At 40.4% G+C, this 23,550-nt stretch overlaps 1 protein-coding gene across 1 annotated transcript in view; it reads right to left on the reverse strand.

Moving 5' to 3' along the window:
- Positions 1 to 23,550, reverse strand: part of LOC135480392 (uncharacterized) — a 139,098-nt gene that overhangs the window by 84,885 nt on the left and 30,663 nt on the right. Inside the window, exons 5-9 of the mRNA XM_064760221.1 lie at positions 12,368 to 12,463; positions 11,604 to 11,766; positions 11,017 to 11,070; positions 1,778 to 2,093; positions 360 to 470 (exon numbers count right to left, since the gene is read on the reverse strand). Of these exons, the coding sequence (XP_064616291.1) occupies positions 360 to 470; positions 1,778 to 2,093; positions 11,017 to 11,070; positions 11,604 to 11,766; positions 12,368 to 12,463 (740 nt within the window). The remainder of the gene's footprint in view (positions 1 to 359; positions 471 to 1,777; positions 2,094 to 11,016; positions 11,071 to 11,603; positions 11,767 to 12,367; positions 12,464 to 23,550) is intronic.

The following is a 23,550-nucleotide window of genomic DNA, read 5'->3' on the forward strand; positions in this document are numbered from 1 at the left end:
TATCGAAAATGTCCGCCAGCAGCCACAAAGATTTTATAAACTAACAGAAATCAATTAAGCACAGGGAGGGACATTTCCCTTCGCTGACCTCAAGCCACTGTGTAAATATTAACTTGAACAGCGGGCAACTGTTCAAGACAGCTTAATAATTGAAATTCAAGATGGCTGACTGAAGTCACAGATTTTGTTAAGTATAGAAAATTCACAGTCTCTAGCCACTGGGTGAATATGAATTTTACCAGGCAGAAAACTGTTCATGATATCTTGTTCACAAGCTCAATTTCGCAGGGAGCGACACAAGAAAAGATGGAGAGCGTTTCCAGATCCCCATAAAACATTTATGGCAAGGAAAAACTCACATGAGTTCTTGTTCTAGATCAGCCATCCTTATAAGCATCTCCTGCTGAGGGTCAGGGGGACCCTTGTCAATGGCAGAGTCAGTGGATCCAGAACTGAGGCCTGAACAGGAGCTGAAAAAACAACAACATGACTGTCATGAGGGGTTTTAGATGCTAAGGGTCAGGGGCACCCTTGTCAATGGCAGAGTCAGTGGATCCAGAACTGAGGCCTGAACAGGAGCTGAAAAAACAACAACATGACTGTCATGAGGGGTTTTAGATGCTAAGGGTCAGGGGCACCCTGGTCAATGGCAGAGTCAGTGGATCCAGAACTGAGGCCTGAACAGGAGCTGAAAAAACAACAACATGATTGTCATGAGGGGTTTTAGATGCTGAGTGTCAGGGGGACCCTGGTCAATGGCAGAGTCTGTGGATCCAGAACTGAAGTCTGAACAGGAGCTGAAAAAACAACAACATGATTGTCATGAGGGGTTTTAGATGCTGAGGGTCAGGAGGACCCTTGTCAATGGCAGTCAGTGGATCCAGAACTGAGGCCTGAACAGGACCTGAAAAAACAACAACATGACTGTCATGAGGGGTTTTAGATGTTAAGGGTCAGGGGCACCCTTGTCAATGGCAGAGTCAGTGGATCCAGAACTGAGGCCTGAACAGGAGCTGAAAAAACAACAACATGATTGTCATGAGGAGTTTTAGATGCTAAGGGTCAGGGGGACCCTTGTCAATGGCAGAGTCTGTGGATCCAGAACTGAAGCCTGAACAGGAGCTGAAAAAACAGCAACATGGTTGTCATGAGGGGTTTTAGATGCTAAGGGTCAGGAGGACCCTTGTCAATGGCAGAGTCTGTGGATCCAGAACTGAGGCCTGAAAAGGAGCTGCAAAACAACAAAACCAATGGTTGTCACCTAAAACTTTTAAAAAACAAAAGAGAACAAAATGAAAGTATACAGATTGTGCAAACTTCATCGTTAGGAAGCATAATTAGAGAACTGTGTCACACAGTGCCCTGACTGGATATTTCATCAACCAAGGCACCAGAACTAAAAAGCTTGGACCATTGAGCTCATGTTTGAATTTGGAAAGTTTTACAGTTTAATAAATACTAGATGAAACGGTTTAAATTTGTCATGCAACATTGAATTAAACGTCAAGCGATTTGTGATTTGGTAGTTTGCTCTGGAAATTGGCCTCACCATTATCGATCCTGAGTGTGCATTATTTTTGGTATACAAATACCTGTTAAAAATTCTTCCTTTCTCAAAATCCTCTTGACTAGAAAGAATCTAGTTGCAGAATGGTCGGTTGGCTTAGTTACCCTGTATAAGCATAATAAATTGTCTCTCAAGCAATATCTACATAAATGACCATACAGCTGACAGCTAAAACAAGGCTTTATGCACATTTAGAATACTCACAAGTACCTTGTACGCTCATGTCCACTCATGGCTGTGACACAGTTTTTGGACGAGCAATCTGTCAGCACATCCACAGTAGACACATGATTCTGACGAAGCAGCTTCAGTTTCTCTTCAGATGTTCTCAGAAGGCCAATTTCTCGGACATTTTCTCGGAAAACGTCATCATTGTCTTCCTGCTGACTGAGACACCCACTGCTGTTGCTGTCGCGTCGTAGCCACAGTTGGTCATGGTTTGTCTCCGGGGAGATGCAGTCCTCCTCTGTGACACTCCTGGAGAGCTGGCGACTTTTGTGGTTTCTGAGTGAAGATTCGCTGACTACTGTAGAAAAGAAAAGACACTGCATGATAATTTAATTTAAAAGCGTCAGAAACATGGATGGAAAGTGTTGTTTCCTGTTATGCTTGTATCAAAAGTCTGTGTTCTTGTTCTGATATGGCTGTAATATTCCTACAGACTGTAATTTCATTCATTCATTCAAAAAAAAAGTGTGCTTGAATGGATCCATGCATCAAAACAGACATTCGTATACGAGCTAGATACCAGATGGCATAAATTGAACTGTCATGTGCAGAAATGAATACAGGTTCAAGAAGACATCAACTAGGATTTGCACAGCTGTATATCACATCTACTGGAAGATCGCAATTAAATCTTTCCCAAAACAGACTTGTCACTTGAAATACAGTTAAATGAACACACCATTTTCCCCAAAAAACATGCTGTAAAATAGGACACTGTGTTAAGTACTCTGAAATTGTAAGAAGAGTTCAGGTAAACACAATATATGCCCCAACAAATGCATTTGTTTGAAAGAATACCAGCCCTGACACGAAATCTTATCTACTTGAAACAGTACATATAGGGATCATCATCTCTGTATTCACCAAAAATTAAAACTCTACATGGAAAATAACTGTAGTGATTGTAGTGATTGTAGTGACTGGACGGACAGGTAGACAAAACTGCTATGAAATAATACGCTCCGTTTCTAATGCCGGGCGTATAAAAATGAGTCGCATTAGAAAGAAGGGTTGAGTACCAAGCATCTGAACTAAACATTCTACCTCTATCACAAATGTAGCTTTAACAGCAAATTTTCAAATCATTCCTCAGAAAATCTGACTCGAAATGCTGATTTAAGGCTGTTTAACGGTGTTCACCATCACCAAATGCCCCTAGTTTATACACTTACATTTACACACACACACACGGTCACGCAGTCTGCTTCCGTACTGCATTTCACACAGATGTGTATGTTCATGTTTTGCACCAGCCAGACAACTTGTGCACGAAGACAATATTGATTTTTGGCTTGGAATATTTATACGCATAATACATAAAATGCAAAAAAAAAAAAAAAAAAAAAAAAAGTTACAAGTGAAGTCTGGCAGATGATGACAAAGACGATGACACTGTGTTTGCTACATGTACACATAACCTAATGCTTCAGCCTGTTCCAGCTCCTCTGCATTTTTAAACATTCTGGGATAACTATGGGGTGTACACATCCAATCTGCACAGTATTATGAAACCTACATCTTTCTTGACATAAGCAAATCATTTTTACTGCTATTTTTTTTCATAATAATTGTGTGCACAAACTCCACTGAAAACAGTGCATTAGTGGTTGAAAAGGTTGAAGATTTGCAGAAAGTAAAATCCCACTTCTTTAATAAAAAGAAGTTCCCCCAATAACTGTGTGCAAAACTTTAAATACTGAGATAATCAAATTGGTCATCTCCAAATATTGGAATCACTTCACAATTCTGAGCCAACTGGAACGAAACCCTCGTAAAGTTAAGAGCACGTAACTACTATGGCGACGTAATGCCTACAGTGATGGTTGCCATGGTAGTTATGTGCTCTTAACGTCAAGAGCACGTAACTACCATGGCGACGTAATACTTACAGTGATGGTTGCCATGGTAGTTACAAGCCCTTAATGTTAAGGCTTCATGCAAGTGGGCCCTGGTACTGTTTTGAGTACTTTATACCAATAACTGCTTGTAAACTAAGTTTAATACTCATTTTACTGGACTCTGAGAGTTCTACTGACCTTAGAGAGATGCCTTATGTTTTGTAAGTTTTTCTGGAAGACAGAGTATTCTACTGAAAGAATGTGAATTTCAGGACAAAAATTAACATTTTATGACCATTTTGTGCGTGTGAAGAGACACTTTGTTAGTTGAAATACAGTATCTATAAACTGTACAATCACACATACTGTAATTCTTCAACCTTTACATCTTTCAGTTCACATAAGCTAAATGTCTAGCAGTTCACATAAGCTAAATGTCTTGCAATGTGACACCACAGGCTGTAAACTACAAATGTATTTCCATGTTTGCAACTCCTTCATCAGTAAATACACCAAATGTTTACAAAGAACGTAACATAATGTCCTTTAACAGTTTGCACTTTAATTAGTGTTTCTTGAAGCAATAACAAAGCATGAAAGCACTTCATACCCTAATTCCTCAACATTTTCACACATGAAAGAGCAACTTTGAGTACAATTCCTGCACATGTATAATTGGATTTTGAAGGCAAAACTACATTGGTTTAGATTGGCCAATTTCAGTAATGCCTTCAGAATATGCTTGAATAAACATCCTGAAAATATGCGAAAAAGGTTGAAAAATTACAGCATATATATATATATATATATATATATATATATATATATATATATATATATATATATAGACAGACAGATAGATAGATAGACAGCCACACTGAGTGAAATTATATCCTTGCGTTGGGAACGTAATACTTATTTATTTGACTGGTGTTTCACGCTGCACTCCAGAATCTTGCAGTAGCGCCACGGCGGCCAACTTGATGGCAGGAAGAAACCGAGCAGAGCCTGGGGGAAACCTGTGACCATTTGCAGGCCACTACCTTCTGGCAGATCTTCCCACTTACTACTGGAGAGGTAGCCAGCATGAGCATATTTCTAAAAACCTTCCAGTGTATTCACACCAGCTAGAGCATATAACAGAGGAAATTTGGTTGTGTCAAAGATGTCAGACAAAAGCGAAAAAAATACGTCCGCCATTTCACTCTGTCTGTGAAGTGAGTCCCTTTCACAGAATTTTGTGCGATCAAAATGGACGCAGCTCTATTTAAACAACACTGAGTTGTGTTGACCTGACAGTACAAGACATATTTTACTGACCACAACTGACATAAATATCTGTATAGTGCGTCTGCAACTATGCTTGGAATACTGGCTGAGTATTTCGCCGACGCTAAAGTTCATCCTACAGGCAAAAAAAAATCCTCCAAGTGTGTTCCTGACTTTAGGTTACACTGCTCGTGCATTACTCCATGTGAACTCCCTCGCCCCCCAGCCACCCCCTACACACCTACCTCAAATGACAACCTGTGTGACCTTAACCTGCAGTTTGATTGGATATCCATACGAACTACCAACAATCTGATTGGCTGGCCATCAAATCCACATGCTGTTGATAGATGTTTCATACAGATGTCTCTCCAGAACTATAAACCATCCATTAGCAGTAATCTCACTGATTCATACTTTGATCCAAAGCTTTTGTATTTCCATTCAAGACGTGAATCACCACAGCATGCACAATTAGGGTATTAACACACCCTGGTACTTAGCGGTGTCCTTAATCTGCCTCATCCATTTAGGTGATCTCATGCCCACAGATACGGTCACTGGGCCACTCTACTTTATCATTCATTTTGGTACCAAAATCATACAACCCTAGACACATTAGTTGAACAGAAACTACTTAAATTACACTGGAAATGCAAGATTTTTCAAGGTTGTTGAAACAATTGCAAAACCATCAGCAATTTTATCTCCAATAACCATTACTTCCTTTTATTCTACTAAAATTAACTTGATTTGACGTAGGTCATATTTTAGTGTTAAGAAAATTGGCAAGAGCTTTAAATATAGAGGACCACTTTGCTTTGTCAGATATGTGGCTTATCCATTAAAACCACTGTCAAGCAATCATTGGCTAAGTTCTAACACATAACCTAAGTGGTCAAGGACTCATGGATTTTAGTGAGGACACCTTGACCACTGAGTCAGCGAGGGTCAGTGACTATTCCTACAGTAATAATCAATGAAATACTGAATATCTAAATCCACGTTTTGAATGGTTTCCATGAAGGAAAGGTACTCATAAAGCATGGCCTACATTTTCCAGTCTATTTTCCCTGACCCAGTACACATATGCAGGCTGATAATGGCTGCATGAAAACAGAAAGTGCCATCTGTTACAAATAACACTGCTGCAAAGTGCACTGAATTAAAAGCTCAGAGAGAAAATCAATACATTTTATGCTTAGTGTATCCATACATACTTGATCTATGCTCATTTTTTTTTCCGTCACGGCAGCTTTAGTATTACTGTATATTTCACCTAAAATTTAGCATTTTTCACGCGACATATTTTGCCGGATTCTGACTGAATCATCCACCTCTTAAGAGTGTTTTGTCAAGTTTGATTAATTACATCAAGGGCCTTCATGTGCTTCTGAAAGTGTAAAGTTTATACACAGGTGAAATACAGTGGTTTTTACACATACAGAAACTCACAAAAACAACTTTCCTTGTCTCAACCCAACCCGGGTTTGATCCCGGGGTCAAAAGCAATGTGAGTTTTGCATAAAGAACAATTCAATATCCTATCAACATGGTTTAAATTTCTCATTAAAATCATTGTATTTATATATCCTAATATAATCATTTTAAAAATATAAATAAAATATATACGTTAATACATTTCATAATGTGAAATGATTGAAAAATGTAATTTGCCAGATAGGAATTGACTGTATTCCTTATATTACCCAATTCAAATCAATATTTGCTCACTGATAGATTCTGGGATAAGAAAAAATATCCTTTAACATTCTCCTTTTCCGTCTACACTTGCCAGCCGATTACAATTCAAGGTAGAGGGTCACTGAAAGGTGAGACTCGTTTCCACGGCAACACCTATAAGATTATAGGTTGTCTGACTAATAGCTTGACAGATGGCATAAAGTTTAACAGCTTTATGTAGACAGTTGATGTAGAATGTACTTTATGACATTTAGGTAACAGATAGTTGGAAAACGTCTTGTGTGTTTTATTTCTCCAGATGATATCTATGGCGTGGATATAGGGCTAGTCAGTCACCAGCTAAGATGTGGGCAAAAGTTTGTAACTGCATTTAACAAAATATTCTACATCACAAGACATTGAGTAGACACAAATATACTTCTCATACCTAAGAGATTGGACCAGAAACAGCTGTTAAAATGTATGAGCCACAATCAAGTGTGTATTATGTAGTCCCACCCCAGTCAGTATCATGTAGTCTCACCCAGTATGTGTCATGTAGTCCCACCCAGTCAGTATCATGTAGTCCCACCCAGTCAGTGTCATGTAGTCCCACCCAGTCTGTGTCATGTAGTCCCACCCAGTCAGTATCATGTAGTCCCACCCAGTCAGTATCATGTAGTCCCACCCAGTCAATGTCATGTAGGCACACCCAGTCAGTGTTATGTAGTCCCATCCAGTCAGTATCATGTAGTCTCACCCAGTCAGTGTCATGTAGTACCACCCAGTCAGTGTCATGTAGTCCCATCCAGTCAGTGTCATGTAGTCTCACCCAGTCAGTGTCATGTAGTACCACCCAGTCAGTGTCATGTAGTCCCATCCAGTCAGTGTCATGTAGTCCCACCCAGTCAGTGTCATGTAGTCCCACCCAGTCGGTGTCATGTAGTGCCATCCAGTCAGTGTCATGTAGTCCCACCCAGTCAGTGTCATGTAGTACCACCCAGTCAGTGTCATGTAGTACTACCCAGTCAGTGTCATGTAGTACCACCCAGTCAGTCTCATGTAGGCCCACCCAGTCAGTATTGTGTAGGCCCACCCAGTCAGTATTGTGTAGTCCCATCCAGTCAGTATCATGTAGTCCCTTCCAGTCAGTACAATGTCAGTATGATGTTGTCCTAACCAGTCTTGAAGCTAAAAAAAAACCAGGAAACAGCATGAATAGTCATGTTCAATTTACAATTATATTAACTACAAAAAAAGAGAATACATATTCCATAGTATATATCTTATACAAATAATAACGAACCAAATATTGCACATATAAACTGTGTTTCTAAAACAGAGAAAGCCAGAAATGTAGCAACCCACCACACTCGTCTTTATACACGAAAGTTTCAACTGTATAAAACTGGTGCGAAACCTGGCAGAGACACCTATATTAATACACTAAGAAAATCTCCATAAATAGGTTATGCACACAGGTGATAATTTTACACATTGCCTAACTGACTGAACAGAACAATACAATTACACCACACACGGCATGTAACCGTGGGATTGGTAACTGTGGGATTGGTAACCGTGGTAATGGTAACCTATATAGAACACTAGAACTAGAATATTTATTTATATTATTTCTTGTATGTTTGATGTTTCACGCAAAGGAACTAGGTCCTTCTATTACAACCATGACCCCAAGCGTGTTTCTAGCTCATTAATGGCATGACTAAATAATAAGGACACTTGCACATGTGCTGATATGTAAATATCATACACAATCAGGGTAATCAGATTGATCCTGTTACCTTTGGCATTCAGATGGTGCTCAGTTGTGACCTCGGAAAATAGAGTGACCTCCCTTTGTGAAATAAAAACCTTGCGCTCCACTGAATAGATCGATGTGATACGTGAGTGGTGTGACTCCGACAAAGGTTGTTCTGACTTAACTATTTCAGCACTTCATTTTGCCATTATCAGGAGAAATGAAATAGTATGCAATACAGTTTTATTTATCTATTTCCATGATTCCTAGCTGTCAACATGTATCAAACTAAAGGATTCTTTATTTGAATAACTGAACTAACATTGTAGTCACTGAGTATAGCTCAGTATTTATGTATAAATGACACACGGCTTGACCATCGCTATAAATATAACAGTTATCCAGAACCTGTAATGTTAAATCTGGTAGCAAAGTTCGTCTGTAGGAATCACATGAATGTAAAATTTCACCTTAATGCATAAAGTATTGAAGTTGTGAATTTGATAACATCCTCCCTGTGCCATTGTGTTTTAATATAGGCGTGTTAAAATTCAGGTCAATGCATCCAATACTTTTTCAGATACTACCCCTAACCCTGATCATAATACACAATCCACTATGTACTAGGTTGTGATTTTTGTAATGTACTGTAATGAGAATAAGCACACAGCACATCAATGATGCAGTGAAAGATTCCCCTTGTGTTATTGTGCTCTACAGGTGTGCAAAACCTGAACTCAATACACAAAGTACTTTTCAAGAAGCCACCCCAAAACATTTTGTTTCTAATAACTTAATTTTCACCACACAAAAAAAAAAAAAATGCTGACAAACATAATTCATGCAAATTAGCAACTTATAACATTTTCTGCTTCTACAATTCTAAAGGGGCAATATTTAACACCTCAATGTTTTTTTTTGAAGTTAGTGCGAATTGCTGATGAAAAATAATACAGTAACCTTCTCAATACGTCTATAAGACAAGATGTCTACACACAGGAATACAATAAAGACAGGTGAAGGTAAGCCTGGAAGATGTAAACCAGAGCTGTCAGAAGATGGTGAATTACAATTGGGGCTATATTCAAAACCCCGGCACTTGGATAATGATGTCCAAACCAGCACACAATATTATACATTATGGGCTTAAAATTGGGCTCGGATTTCTTCACCAGATGGTATTGTAATGCCCTAACACTCACCTTGTACATGTGCCACATGTATGTATGCAAGAATGGTAAGACATTCCCGCAAATCTAAGAAAGTTCAGCACACGTGGTATTTACCTGTATTTACCTGACAGCAATTAATGATCAGACAAGCTATGTATCAGCACTCTGAAACCAGTTCATAACTCTAACAAGCATTCCCAATGTACAAGTCTTCATTCTATGTTTAAAGGGCAATAACTCTGAAAAAAATCAATGTGGTGCACCCTGAAATAACACATGCACCTCCTTACGTGGTCTCTGTCATGCCTGTGAAAGTTTCATCAAAATCCAATCAAAACTGTCGGAGATGCTAAAGATTCATTATCTTCTACATTTATGTTTCAAAAGCTGTCAAGGAAAATATATACCGTCACTTCATACATTTTCAAGATGGATGTACATTTATGGTATATGAATGTCGGACTTGACGCTTATAATTAACTGTCTACACATAATTCATACATCACACGAATGTATTAAAATCAAACGAATATCAAAACAACTCATTTACATATATTTATATAGTTATTTGACTGGTGTTTTACACCATACTTAAGAACATTTCACTTATATGACGACAGCCAACTTTATGGTGGGTGGAAATAGGGCAACATAGACTTTCAGGGTAAAACAGGTATCAAGACTACATAAATGTGACTTGATGTAATCTAAATACCTACACTATTTATACCAATTTATTTATTTATTCATTTATTTGATTGGATTTTACTCAAGAATATTTCACCGATATTATGGCTGCAAGCATTATGGTGGGAGAAAACCGAGCAGAGCCTTGGGGAAAACCCATGACCACTAGCAGGTTCTCATTTAATAGATCAAAGTACATACCAAGGCAGCAAATACAGGTGCCTGACATTTTGAAATACACCTTTTTGAGGAAAGTGGTAAGACCTATAATCTCCATGTTAAATGTTATCAGACAAGGGTTACTTGGGTCATACCACTTTCTTCAAAAGGGTGTTTGTTTTTGTTTTGTTTTTTTGTTTTTTGAATGTCCAGCTCCCTTTTGCAGGCTCAACATGCCCAGTTGGCTTGGATCAAACTTTAGGGGGACAACACTGCTGTGTTTTTTTATACAGGTCCTTAATGAAATGTGGTAAATTCTAGCTAGAATTATTTGATCCCAAAGCCAGGACATGTATACCACAAAAATCCTGAACTAAACTAAGTGTAACATCATGCTTTTAAGATATTTCCCAGTCCCCAATGCTGTCAAGCTGGCATGGCTAAAAGATGCATGCTCCCAGCTAATAGGCTACAAGTATAAAAAAAACACTACAGTGAAAATGGACAGACAAAGTAAACCAGTAAAGATGAAACTAACACACCTGTATCATGCAAGATCAAATGGAAAAAAGAGGATGGTAATCAATTGTTTGGATTCTAAAGGGTTTGTATATCTACATCAACTACATCAACTGACAACGTTGACAATACCTTCCATAAGAGGTGGCAATGATCGGGAGCGATTCACAATGTAATACTCGTTCACTTTGTGGAGAAAATAAAACAGAAAATTGTTCTGAATAATCATTACCATGAATATTACTAAGGCTGCTGTGATAGAATAAATGTTGCTGAAAGAAACTGATGTGTGTCCACTTTTTTTTTGGTCCAATGCTTTTCATGATTTAAAAAATAAAGATCCAATAAATCATGGTGAGAAATATATTCTGCTCATGCAACTCTCTCCGTTAAAATATACAGATATTTAGTAAAATATTAAATTCAACACAGCAGTTATATGTGTGATAACCATTTTCAATAAACCAACTTTGTATATGCTAAGTGATATCCATACATTTCGAAAATAAAATTATATGTGCATATTTTGATACATTACACTAGAAAGTTAAATACAACTGGCAGCCTTATACCTGTTGCTTTACTTTTCTGTTTACCAAAATGCCATTTTTTCAGTGCCACTCTAATAAAATAAACAAATACATACATGCATACATGTATATGGTTTCTCATATCATGAATCAACAGTTGAGACAATCTGATTGGCCTAGACCACTCACCTCGCTCACATGACTCCAACACGCTGTCCAATGAGTCGGCCTGTCTCATGTTTCTTCTAGGAGGCTGGATGCCATGGTTACTGCCAATTGTGTTGCTCCTTCTCAACTGCTCATGCTCATTGTCCTTTCGAAACATGGGATGTCCGATGAAATCTGAACTCCTCTAAACAGATAAATTCGGACAATCCATATCTCATGCTAAATATTTAAAACTCATGCATAAATCAAGCCAATTTATCAACTTGACCTGAGCTTTATTACACAATATGATTTTGTACACAGAACTTACATCGAAATCTGATTACTTTTAATTTAGCAGTTATTATGGAAAATCTTCAACCTTTTCAACCTTTAAAGCAGTTTTTCAGGGAAAATGTGCAAGTATTATAAAAATAATGCTAAAAATGATTTGTTTGTGTCACTAAAGATGCAAAGCTTCACAAAACTTTGTAAATGATTTCTCTACACCCCACAGTTCTCTCAAAGTTGAATATTTCCAAATATCAGTTGCAGAGGTGGTTGAAGCAGGCATACAAATAAAAAAGTGGAGAGAGAATAAGATTTTCAGATCTGTGAATCAAAATGACCTTACATGTTTGTACGTAGTTTGATTCAGCTGCCCTGACAGATAGAAACAATAAAATTATTGCAGAATCTCCATTTGAGTATCTTATTATTTTTCTTGGCATCTCATTCCAGATTTCAAATCATTTCTGTTAATTCTGTTTTTAACCAATCAGATTAGAGTCATATCTTTATCTCACCCGTTTCTGGCTGTCAAACCCCTGTAAAGGTAGTGATGAACAGCCACGGAGCTCGGGCCTGGAGACGGAACGTTGCAAGCAGGCATCTCTCTTTGCCTGCAAACATACACATATTCATTTATTTATTTATTTGATTTGGGTTTTATACTGCACTCAAGAAGACCCACTTACATGACAATGGCCAGATTCATGGTTGGATGAAACTGAGCAGAGCTGGGAGGAAACCCACAATCTTCTGTAGGTTGCTGGCAGCCCTGCTGTCTTAGAATTTATATGCAAGCGCATGCATAGTGAATGCCAGCTGCCATGTTTCTGTATATCATATCTGTCTGTTTCATTATGATGTTTTACTTGCCATCTTTCGAGCTATAAGCAGCAAATTCATAAAACTAAATGAACTTATTCCTTTCCTACAATTTAAATAATAGATTAAAGTGCATCAATGGACAAAAGCAGGTTTTTTCGTATTAGTACATGATTTCAATAGAACAAAATAGTTGTCAGGATACAACACAAGCTTCGAGCGAGACAAGAAAAACGTACAGTAGCCGCTAAACTAAATGTGCATGCAGGCTTAGGAGCTAACATTGTACTTCACCATTTTTCTGTCACATGACATGTAATATGCCTCCTTGTTACAGGATGGATTTCCACCGCTTTTTTATCCACTGCTGCTTCATCAAGATGACTTACCAAAGACACGTAAGCTGCCCCACCCAAGCCATTATACTAATACAGGTCAACCAGTCGTTGCACTATCCCCTTCATGCTGAACGCCAAGCTGGGAAGTTACAACTTCCTTTTTTAAGGTCTTAGGTGTAACCTGACCCAGGATTGACCCTGGATCTACTGCCACCCAAGTGGATGCTCTACAAACTCAGCCATCAGGGCCAGTATGCTAGGCTAAGGGTCTGTGTATCACTAGTGTGCAAGTAGTTTATCAATGGAATCATAAATGTCTGGTTGTAAAAGGGTACAGCTAGATGATCAGAATATCCACAACCCACAGCATTTATAACTATACACACTAAAGCTAGGCGAATGGTTGTGGAATGTTAGAAGCCTGCTACAAGTGTGCCAGTGGTGAGCTAGTGGCATTAGGTGCCATATCCACAGACCACTTCATGTCACATCCACATCTGATTAGAACTGGTGGAACGATAGAAACGTGTTACTAATGTGCCAGTGGTGAGCTAGTGGCATTAGGCACCATATCCACATACCACTTCATGTCACATCCTCAGCTGATTAGGGCTGGTGGAACGATAGAAACCTGCTACTGGTGTGCCAGTGGTGAGCTAGTGGTATTAGGCACCATATCCACATACCACTTCATGTCACATCCTCAGATGATTAGAGCTGGTGGAATGCTAGAAACCTGCTACTGGTGTGCCAGTGGTGAGCTAGTGGTATTAGGCACCATATCCACAGACCACTTCATGTCACATCCTCAGCTGATTAGGGCTGGTGGAATGCTAGAAACCTGCTACTGGTGTGCCAGTGGTAAGCTAGTGGTATTAGGCACCATGTCCACATACCACTTCATGTCACATCCTCAGCTGATTAGGGCTGGTGGAATGCTAGAAACCTGCTACTGGTGTGCCAGTGGTGTGCCAGTGGTGAGCTAGTGGTATTAGGCACCATATCCACAGACCACTTCATGTCACATCCTCAGCTGATTAGGGCTGGTGGAATGCTAGAAACCTGCTACTGGTGTGCCAGTGGTGAGCTAGTGGTATTAGGCACCATATCCACAGACCACTTCATGTCACATCCACATCTGATTAGAGCTGGTGGAACGATAGAAACCTGTTACTAATGTGCCAGTGGTGAGCTAGTGGCATTAGGCACCATATCCACAGACCACTTCATGTCCCATCCTCAGATGATTAGGGCTGGTGGAACGATAGAAACCTGCTACTGGTGTGCCTGGGGTGAGCTAGTGGTATTAGGCACCATGTCCACAGACCACTTCATGTCACATCCTCAGCTGATTAGGGCTGGTGGAATGCTAGAAACCTGCTACTGGTGTGGCTGGGATGAGCTAGTGGTATTAGGCACCATATCCACAGACCACTTCATGTCACATCCTCAGATGATTAGAGCTGGTGGAATGCTAGAAACCTGCTACTGGTGTGCCAGTGGTGAGCTAGTGGTATTAGGCACCATGTCCACAGACCACTTCATGTCACATCCTCAGCTGATTAGGGCTGGTGGAATGATAGAAACCTGCTACTGGTGTGCCAGTGGTAAGCTAGTGGTATTAGGCACCATATCCACATACCACTTCATGTCACATCCTCAGCTGATTAGGGCTGGTGGAACGATAGAAACCTGCTACTGGTGTGCCTGGGGTGAGCTAGTGGTATTAGGCACCATGTCCACAGACCACTTCATGTCACATCCTCAGCTGATTAGGGCTGGTGGAACGATAGAAACCTGCTACTGGTGTGCCAGTGGTAAGCTAGTGGTATTAGGCACCATATCCACATACCACTTCATGTCACATCCTCAGCTGATTAGGGCTGGTGGAACGATAGAAACCTGCTACTGGTGTGCCTGGGGTGAGCTAGTGGTATTAGGCACCATGTCCACAGACCACTTCATGTCACATCCTCAGCTGATTAGGGCTGGTGGAACGATAGAAACCTGCTACTGGTGTGCCAGTGGTGAGCTAGTGGCATTAGGCACCATATCCACAGACCACATCATGTCACATCCTCAGATGATTAGGGCTGGTGGAATGCTAGAAACCTGCTACTGGTGTGCCTGGGGTGAGCTAGTGGTATTAGGCACCATATCCACATACCACTTCATGTCACATCCTCAGCTAATTAGGGCTGGTGGAACGATAGAAACCTGCTACTGGTGTGCCTGGGGTGAGCTAGTGGTATTAGGCACCATATCCACAGACCACTTCATGTCACATCCTCAGCTGATTAGGGCTGGTGGAACGATAGAAACCTGCTACTGGTGTGCCAGTGGTAAGCTAGTGGTATTAGGCACCATATCCACATACCACTTCATGTCACATCCTCAGCTAATTAGGGCTGGTGGAACGATAGAAACCTGCTACTGGTGTGCCAGTGGTAAGCTAGTGGTATTAGGCACCATATCCACAGACCACTTCATGTCACATCCTCAGCTGATTAGAGCTGGTGGAATGCTAGAAACCTGCTACTGGTGTGCCAGTGGTGAGCTAGTGGTATTAGGCACCATGTCCACAGACCACTTCATGTCACATCCTCAGCTGATTAGGGCTGGTGGAACGATAGAAACCTGCTACTGGTGTGCCAGTGGTGAGCCAGTGGCATTAGGCACCATATCCACAGACCACTTCATGTCACATCCTCAGCTGATTAGGGCTGGTGGAATGCTAGAAACCTGCTACTGGTGTGCCTGGGGTGAGCTAGTGGTATTAGGCACCATGTCCACAGACCACTTCATGTCACATCCACATCTGATTAGGGTTGGTGGAATGATAGAAACCTGCTACTGGTGTGCCAGTGGTGAGCTAGTGATATTAGGCACCATGTCCACAGACCACTTCATGTCACATCCACATCTGATTAGGGCTGGTGGAACGATAGAAACCTGCTACTGGTGTGCCAGTGGTGAGCTAGTGGTATTAGGCACCATATCCACAGACCACTTCATTTCACATCCTCAGATGATTAGGGCTGGTGGAACGATAGAAACCTGCTACTGGTGTGCCTGGGGTGAGCTAGTGGTATTAGGCACCATATCCACATACTACTTCATGTCACATCCTCAGCTGATTAGGGCTGGTGGAATGCTAGAAACCTGCTACTGGTGTGCCAGTGGTGAGCTAGTGGTATTAGGCACCATGTCCACAGACCACTTCATGTCACATCCACAGCTGATTAGGGCTGGTGGAATGCTAGAAACTTGCTACTAGTGTGCTAGGGTTGAGCCAGTGGCATTAGGCACCATGTCCACAGACCACAGCATTGACTCTACATCCTCAGCAGATGAAAGCTGGGTAAATGGTGGTGAAATACTAGAAGCATGCTACAAGTGTGCTAGGGGTGAGCTAGTGGCATTAGGCACCATGTTCACAGACCACAGCATTGACTCTACATCCTCAGCAGATGAAAGCTGGGTAAATGGTGGTGAAATACTAGAAGCATGCTACAAGTGTGCCTGGGGTCAGCTAATGGCATTAGGCACCATGTTCACAGACCACAGCATTGACTCTACATCCTCAGCAGATGAAAGCTGGGTGAATGGTGGTGGTATGCTAGAAGCCTGCTACAAGTGTGCTAGGGGTGAGCTAGTGACATTAGGCACTATGTCCACAGACCACAGTATTGACTCTACATCCTCAGTAGATGAAAGCTGGGTAAATGGTGGTGAAATATTAGAAGCATGCTACAAGTGTGCTAGGGGTGAGCCAGTGGCATTAGGCACCATATCCACAGACCACAGCATTGACTCTACATCCTCAGCAGATGAAAGCTGGGTGAATGGTGGTGGCATGCTAGAAGCCTGCTACAAGTGTGCTAGGGTTGAGCTAGTGGCATTAGGCACCATGTTCACAGACCACAGCATTGACTCTACATCCTCAGCAGATGAAAGCTGGGTGAATGGTGGTGGAATACTAGAAGCCTGCTACAAGTGTGCTAGGGGTGAGCCAGTGGCATTAGGCCCCATGTTCACAGGCCACATCATTGACTCTACATCCTCAGCAGATGAAAGCTGGGTAAATGGTGGTGGAATACTAGAAGCATGCTACAAGTGTGCTAGGGTTGAGCCAGTGGCATTAGGCACCATGTCCACAGGCCACAGCATTGACTCTACATCCTCAGCAGATGAAAGCTGGGTGAATGGTGGTGGAATGCTAGAAGCCTGCTACTAGTGTGCTAGGGGTGAGCTAGTGGCATTAGGCACCATGTCCACATACCACTGCATTGACTCTACATCCTCAGCAGATGAAAGCTGGGTGAATGGCGGAGGAACACTAGAAGTCTGCTACAAGTGTGCTAGGGTTGAGCTAGTGGCATTAGGCACCATGTCCACAGGCCACAGCATTGACTCTACATCCTCAGCAGATGAAAGCTGGGTGAATGGTGGTGGTATGCTAGAAGCATGCTACAAGTGTGCTAGGGGTGAGCTAGTGGCATTAGGCACCATGTCCACAGGCCACAGCATTGACTACATCCTCAGCAGATGAAAGCTGGGTGAATGGTGGTGGTATGCTAGAAGCCTGCTACAAGTGTGCTAGGGGTGAGCTAGTGGCATTAGGCACCATGTCCACAGGCCACAGCATTGACTCTACATCCTCAGCAGATGGATGCTGGGTGGATGGCGGTGGAATGTTTTAAGAATGCTAGTGGCATGCTCCTGAAGGCTTTTGGCCTTGCTGTGACAGTCCACATTTTCAGTGTTTATGAAAAGCATTGTCCAAGAAACATATTTGAAGCTGGTCCACTATGTACATCATAGCATCTACTGCCAGACCTGTTAGTGGATGTCAACTGGTGTTAAACCTGAAACCCGATTAAAATTTGACAACAGTCCATGAAAGCCACGATCAGGCACCATTGTCCTGATCATGACGCACATGCAGCTCATTTCAATAAGTTTACCTGTTTACAGGTATTCTGCATTCCTGAACCTAAAATGAGCCAAGTGTCCTCACATTGCAATACACACCTATGGAGACAGGTAAGTTAATCACACAGCTGCATGAAAATATTGATCTCTATAGAAATTCATATAGCTAAGTGTGAAATATGGGGTATACATGTCTGTCACCTTTAATACGTACTTATGAGAAGACATATACTGTATACATGTATGGGCTCACACTATACATAAACGGGTTCACACTGTACATGTACGGGCTCACACTGTACATGTGCGGGCTCACACCGTACATGTGCGGGCTCACACCGTACATGTGCGGGCTCACACTCTAGCTGGAACATTCAAACTTCAAACATGCATAACACATCTGATGCCAAGACATCAACTAGTTCAAATATTTATTTATTTACTTCTTTATTTTGGTACTTTCCCGTAAATAAATGGAAAATATTGATGAAATACAAAAAGGTTGCATAAAAAATATCTGAAATGAATTCCCATACACATACTATGGTGATTTCATCAAACGCATTTCAGGAAACTTTACTACAAGTCAAGTGTCACATCTAAAAACTGGAAAGTAATTCTTCTATCAATTAATGTAAGAAACCAAATATTCATCATGATTTTTTTTTATTTTGACTGTTTGCGATGCATAAGAATTCAGCATTCATTTACAGACTGTTTGCGATGCATAAGAATTCAGCATTCATTTACAGACTGTTTGCGATGCATAAGAATTCAGCATACATTTACAGACTGTTTGCGATGCATAAGAATTCAGCATTCATTTACAGACTGTTTGCGATGCATAAGAATGCAGCATTCATTTACAGACTGTTTGCGATGCATAAGAATTCAGCATTCATTTACAGACTGTTTGCGATGCATAAGAATTCAGCATTCATTTACAAACTGTTTGCGATGCATAAGAATTCAGCATTCATTTACAGACTGTTTGTGATGCATAAGAATTCAGCATACATTTACAAACTGTTTCCAATGCATAAGAATTCAGCATACATTTACAGACTGTTTGTGATGCATAAGAATTCAGCATTCATTTACAGACTGTTTGCGATGCATAAGAATTCAGCATTCATTTACAGACTGTTTGCGATGCATAAGAATTCAGCATTCATTTACAAACTGTTTGCGATGCATAAGAATTCAGCATACATTTACAGACTGTTTGCGATGCATAAGAATTCAGCATTCATTTACAGACTGTTTGCGATGCATAAGAATTCAGCATTCATTTACAAACTGTTTCCGATGCATAAGAATTCAGCATTCATTTACAGACTGTTTGCGATGCATAAGAATTCAGCATTTATTTACAGACTGTTTGTGATGCAAAAGAATTCAGCATTCATTTACAGACTGTTTGTGATGCAAAAGAATTCAGCATTCATTTACAGACTGTTTGCGATGCATAAGAATTCAGCATTCATTTACAGACTGTTTGCGATGCATAAGAATTCAGCATTCATTTACAGACTGTTTGCGATGCATAAGAATTCAGCATTCATTTACAGACTGTTTGCGATGCATAAGAATGCAGCATTCATTTACAGACTGTTTGCGATGCATAAGAATTCAGCATTCATTTACAGACTGCTTGCGATGCATAAGAATTCAGCATACATTTACAGACTGTTTGCGATGCATAAGAATTCAGCATTCATTTACAGACTGTTTGCGATGCATAAGAATGCAGCATTTATTTACAGACTGTTTACGATGCATAAGAATTCAGCATTCATTTACAGACTGTTTGCGATGCATAAGAATTCAGCATTCATTTACAGACTGTTTGCGATGCATAAGAATTCAGCATTCATTTACAGACTGTTTGCGATGCATAAGAATTCAGCATTCATTTACAGACTGTTTGCGATGCATAAGAATTCAGCATTCATTTACAGACTGTTTGCGATGCAAAAGAATTCAGCATTCATTTACAGACTGTTTCCGATGCATAAGAATTCAGCATTCATTTACAGACTGTTTGCGATGCATAAGAATACAGCATTCATTTACAGACTGTTTGCGATGCATAAGAATTCAGCATTCATTTACAGACTGTTTGCGATGCATAAGAATACAGCATTCATTTACAGACTGTTTGCGATGCATAAGAATTCAGCATTCATTTACAGACTGTTTGCGATGCATAAGAATTCAGCATACATTTACAGACTGTTTGCGATGCATAAGAATTCAGCATTCATTTACAGACTGTTTGCGATGCATAAGAATTCAGCATTCATTTACAAACTGTTTACGATGCATAAGAATTCAGCATTCATTTACAGACTGTTTGCGATGCATAAGAATTCAGCATTCATTTACAGACTTTGTGATGCATAAGAATACAGCATACATTTACAGACTGTTTGCGATGCATAAGAATTCAGCATATGTATTCATTTAATTACTTATCTGCTTCTTCCAAAAGCTGTGCAAGGTTTTATTATTTTAATACAAAATGACAGCCGAGTTAACACACTGCAATCACACAAATGATCCAACATTAATATTCTACATATACCTCGGCTACCAACACAATATTTAACAATGTCTCTATCAGGCAAACAGTCTAAATGTAGCCGAGGCAAATTTGTGATTCTCCTTTATTCTACACAAGCTGTGATCATCAACTGACTGTCCCAAACAAAAGGCCCGCCATTAAGCCTGAGATGACCCGGTCAGTAGTGAAGTCAAGGTCAAAGGTTCAAACATACTGATCAACTCACACTGTCAAAGCCACATTAATAGAAATCTAAACTTATTTATCCACTGGAATTGGTGTTTTACTATACATATACATGGATATGTAAAAACAAATACAAATCTATTACGGAACGCCATATTCTGACCAAACGGAAACACAGCTGGATAAGCATCAAAACGACTGCCCAAATGATAAAAAGCACCCATATTCACGGGTGTCTCTCACACTCTCCGCTCCCTGGGAGTTCTATCCTTCTCTGTAATCATGGTGAATGACCTAAACTTAAAAACTAAGTACAGATTTTCAGGTGATCAAATTGTGACCCACGGACACTAACAGACAGACAGACACACGGACCGTTATCAGTTTGATGGACAGTTATCAGTTTGATGGACGGTTGTCAGTCTGATGGATGGTTATCAGTTTGGTGGACGGTTATCAGTTTGATGGACGGTTATAAGTCTGATGGACAGTTTTCAGTTTGATGAACGGTTGTCAGTCTGATGGACAGTTTTCAGTTTGATGGACGGTTGTCAGTCTGATGGACAGTTATCAGTTTGATGGACGGTTATCAGTTTGATGGATGGTTATAAGTCTGATGGACAGTTTTCAGTTTGATGGACGGTTGTCAGTCTGATGGACAGTTATCAGTGTGATGGACTGAAAATATACAGCAGCCACATACATCTTGTATCCTTAATGTTGTGTGTGAGGTTTAATGTATGTACATGTATGTAGGCTTTGGGAATCTAATTTTATCTATTTATCTATTAAACACATAATTTATACGTACTGTTCACATATGAAATGATCATACACCTTCTTTAAACGTTGTGACAATCATATTGCACTGTGATATTACAGTGATGTCCTCCAACGGCACACTCTCTTACATTATTGTGCCAATTTTCGTGTTCTACCATTAAGGCTTCTAGCTTTTTCTCCACAGTCGAATTGGATTATTTCTGTTGTACAGTACTGCCCAATCCTAAAGATATACTCTATGCGTATTATCCGCCATGAACATCTTGATCGAGTGTATATAGGCGGCCTATACGCGGATGTTGGCACCATCCTAATCACATCTTACGTGGATCTTGATGGGCAGGTACGTGTAGTGGTGCTTAGACACGTGGATGATAGTCACATCATATATGGATAGTACACCCATCATGGCTGCATGATTGGCGTATGACGTGAACATCTTGCCGTGATATTACGCCCTTCCTACGCGGATGTTCCGACCCATATCCGTGCCAGATATATCGTTAGGATCGAGCAGTACTGCATACTGGTAACAAATAGGTTTAACCTACACCAGTATACAACAAACATACATGCAATAATAACATTCCAAAATAATGAATGAATAATTAATAATGAAAAACACAGACATGTATTTTTGCATGGCAGAACTCTTAAGCTCATTCACAATCTGACATCACACATGAAAAAAAAAAGACCTTTTGCATTCCCAACAGCCTGTGTTCATTCAATATAATATGCACAGCAGACGTAACAGACAGCTTTCGGGCAATGATCAACTTACTTGTACACAGCAGATATAAGAGACATCTTTCGGGCAATGATCAACTTACTTGTACACAGCAGACATAACAGACAGCTTTCAGGCAATGATCAACTTACTTGTACACAGCAGACATAACAGACAGCTTTCGGGCAATGATCAACTTATGTGTAGACCGCAAACATAACAGGCAGCTTTAGAGCAATGATCAACTTACGTGTGCACAGCAGACATAACAGGCAGCTTTAAGGTAATGATCAACTTACTTGTACACAGCAGACATAACAGACAGCTTTCGGGCAATGATCAACTTACTTGTACACAGCAGACATAACAGACAGCTTTCGGGCAATGATCAACTTACGTGTAGACCGCAAACATAACAGGCAGCTTTAGAGCAATGATCAACTTACGTGTGCACAGCAGACATAACAGGCAGCTTTAGGGCAATGATCAACTTACGTGTAGACCGCAAACATAACAGGCAGCTTTAGAGCAATGATCAACTTACTTGTACACAGCAGACATAACAGACAGCTTTAGGGCAATGATCAACTTACTTGTACACAGCAGACAGCTTTAGGGCAATGATCAACTTACGTGTACACCGCAGACATAACAGGCAGCTTTACGGCAATGATCAACTTACTTGTACACAGCAGACATAACAGACAGCTTTCGGGCAATGATCAACTTACGTGTAGACCGCAAACATAACAGGCAGCTTTAGAGCAATGATCAACTTACTTGTACACAGCAGACATAACAGACAGCTTTAGGGCAATGATCAACTTACTTGTACACAGCAGACAGCTTTAGGGCAATGATCAACTTACGTGTACACCGCAGACATAACAGACAGCTTTAGGGCAATGATCAACTTACTTGTACACAGCAGACAGCTTTAGGGCAATGATCAACTTACGTGTACACCGCAGACATAACAGGCAGCTTTACGGCAATGATCAACTTACTTGTACACAGCAGACATAACAGACAGCTTTCGGCCAATGATCAACGTACTACGTCAAATATTTCAAGACTTACACGTATACTTGAGGTAAATCAAACACTAATAATGCCTTTTTCTAAGCAACATCATCAAATTGTAATGTTTTGTACAGCTTAGATATAATTTTCTTTAACATCAGTCTTAACTGTCGGTATGTTGCATATTTGGGAGATTTGACTGGCTGCCAAGATCACAAGATAGGTATGCAGGAGATAACGCTTTGCGTAGTCTGACACGCGTGATTTAATAAAAAATCCAGAACTTACATCAAATAGCCAAGGTTAGATAACGTACAT

The sequence above is a fragment of the Liolophura sinensis genome, chromosome 13 (genome assembly GCF_032854445.1).
Source record: "Liolophura sinensis isolate JHLJ2023 chromosome 13, CUHK_Ljap_v2, whole genome shotgun sequence".
Taxonomy (NCBI): Eukaryota; Metazoa; Mollusca; class Polyplacophora; order Chitonida; family Chitonidae; genus Liolophura; species Liolophura sinensis.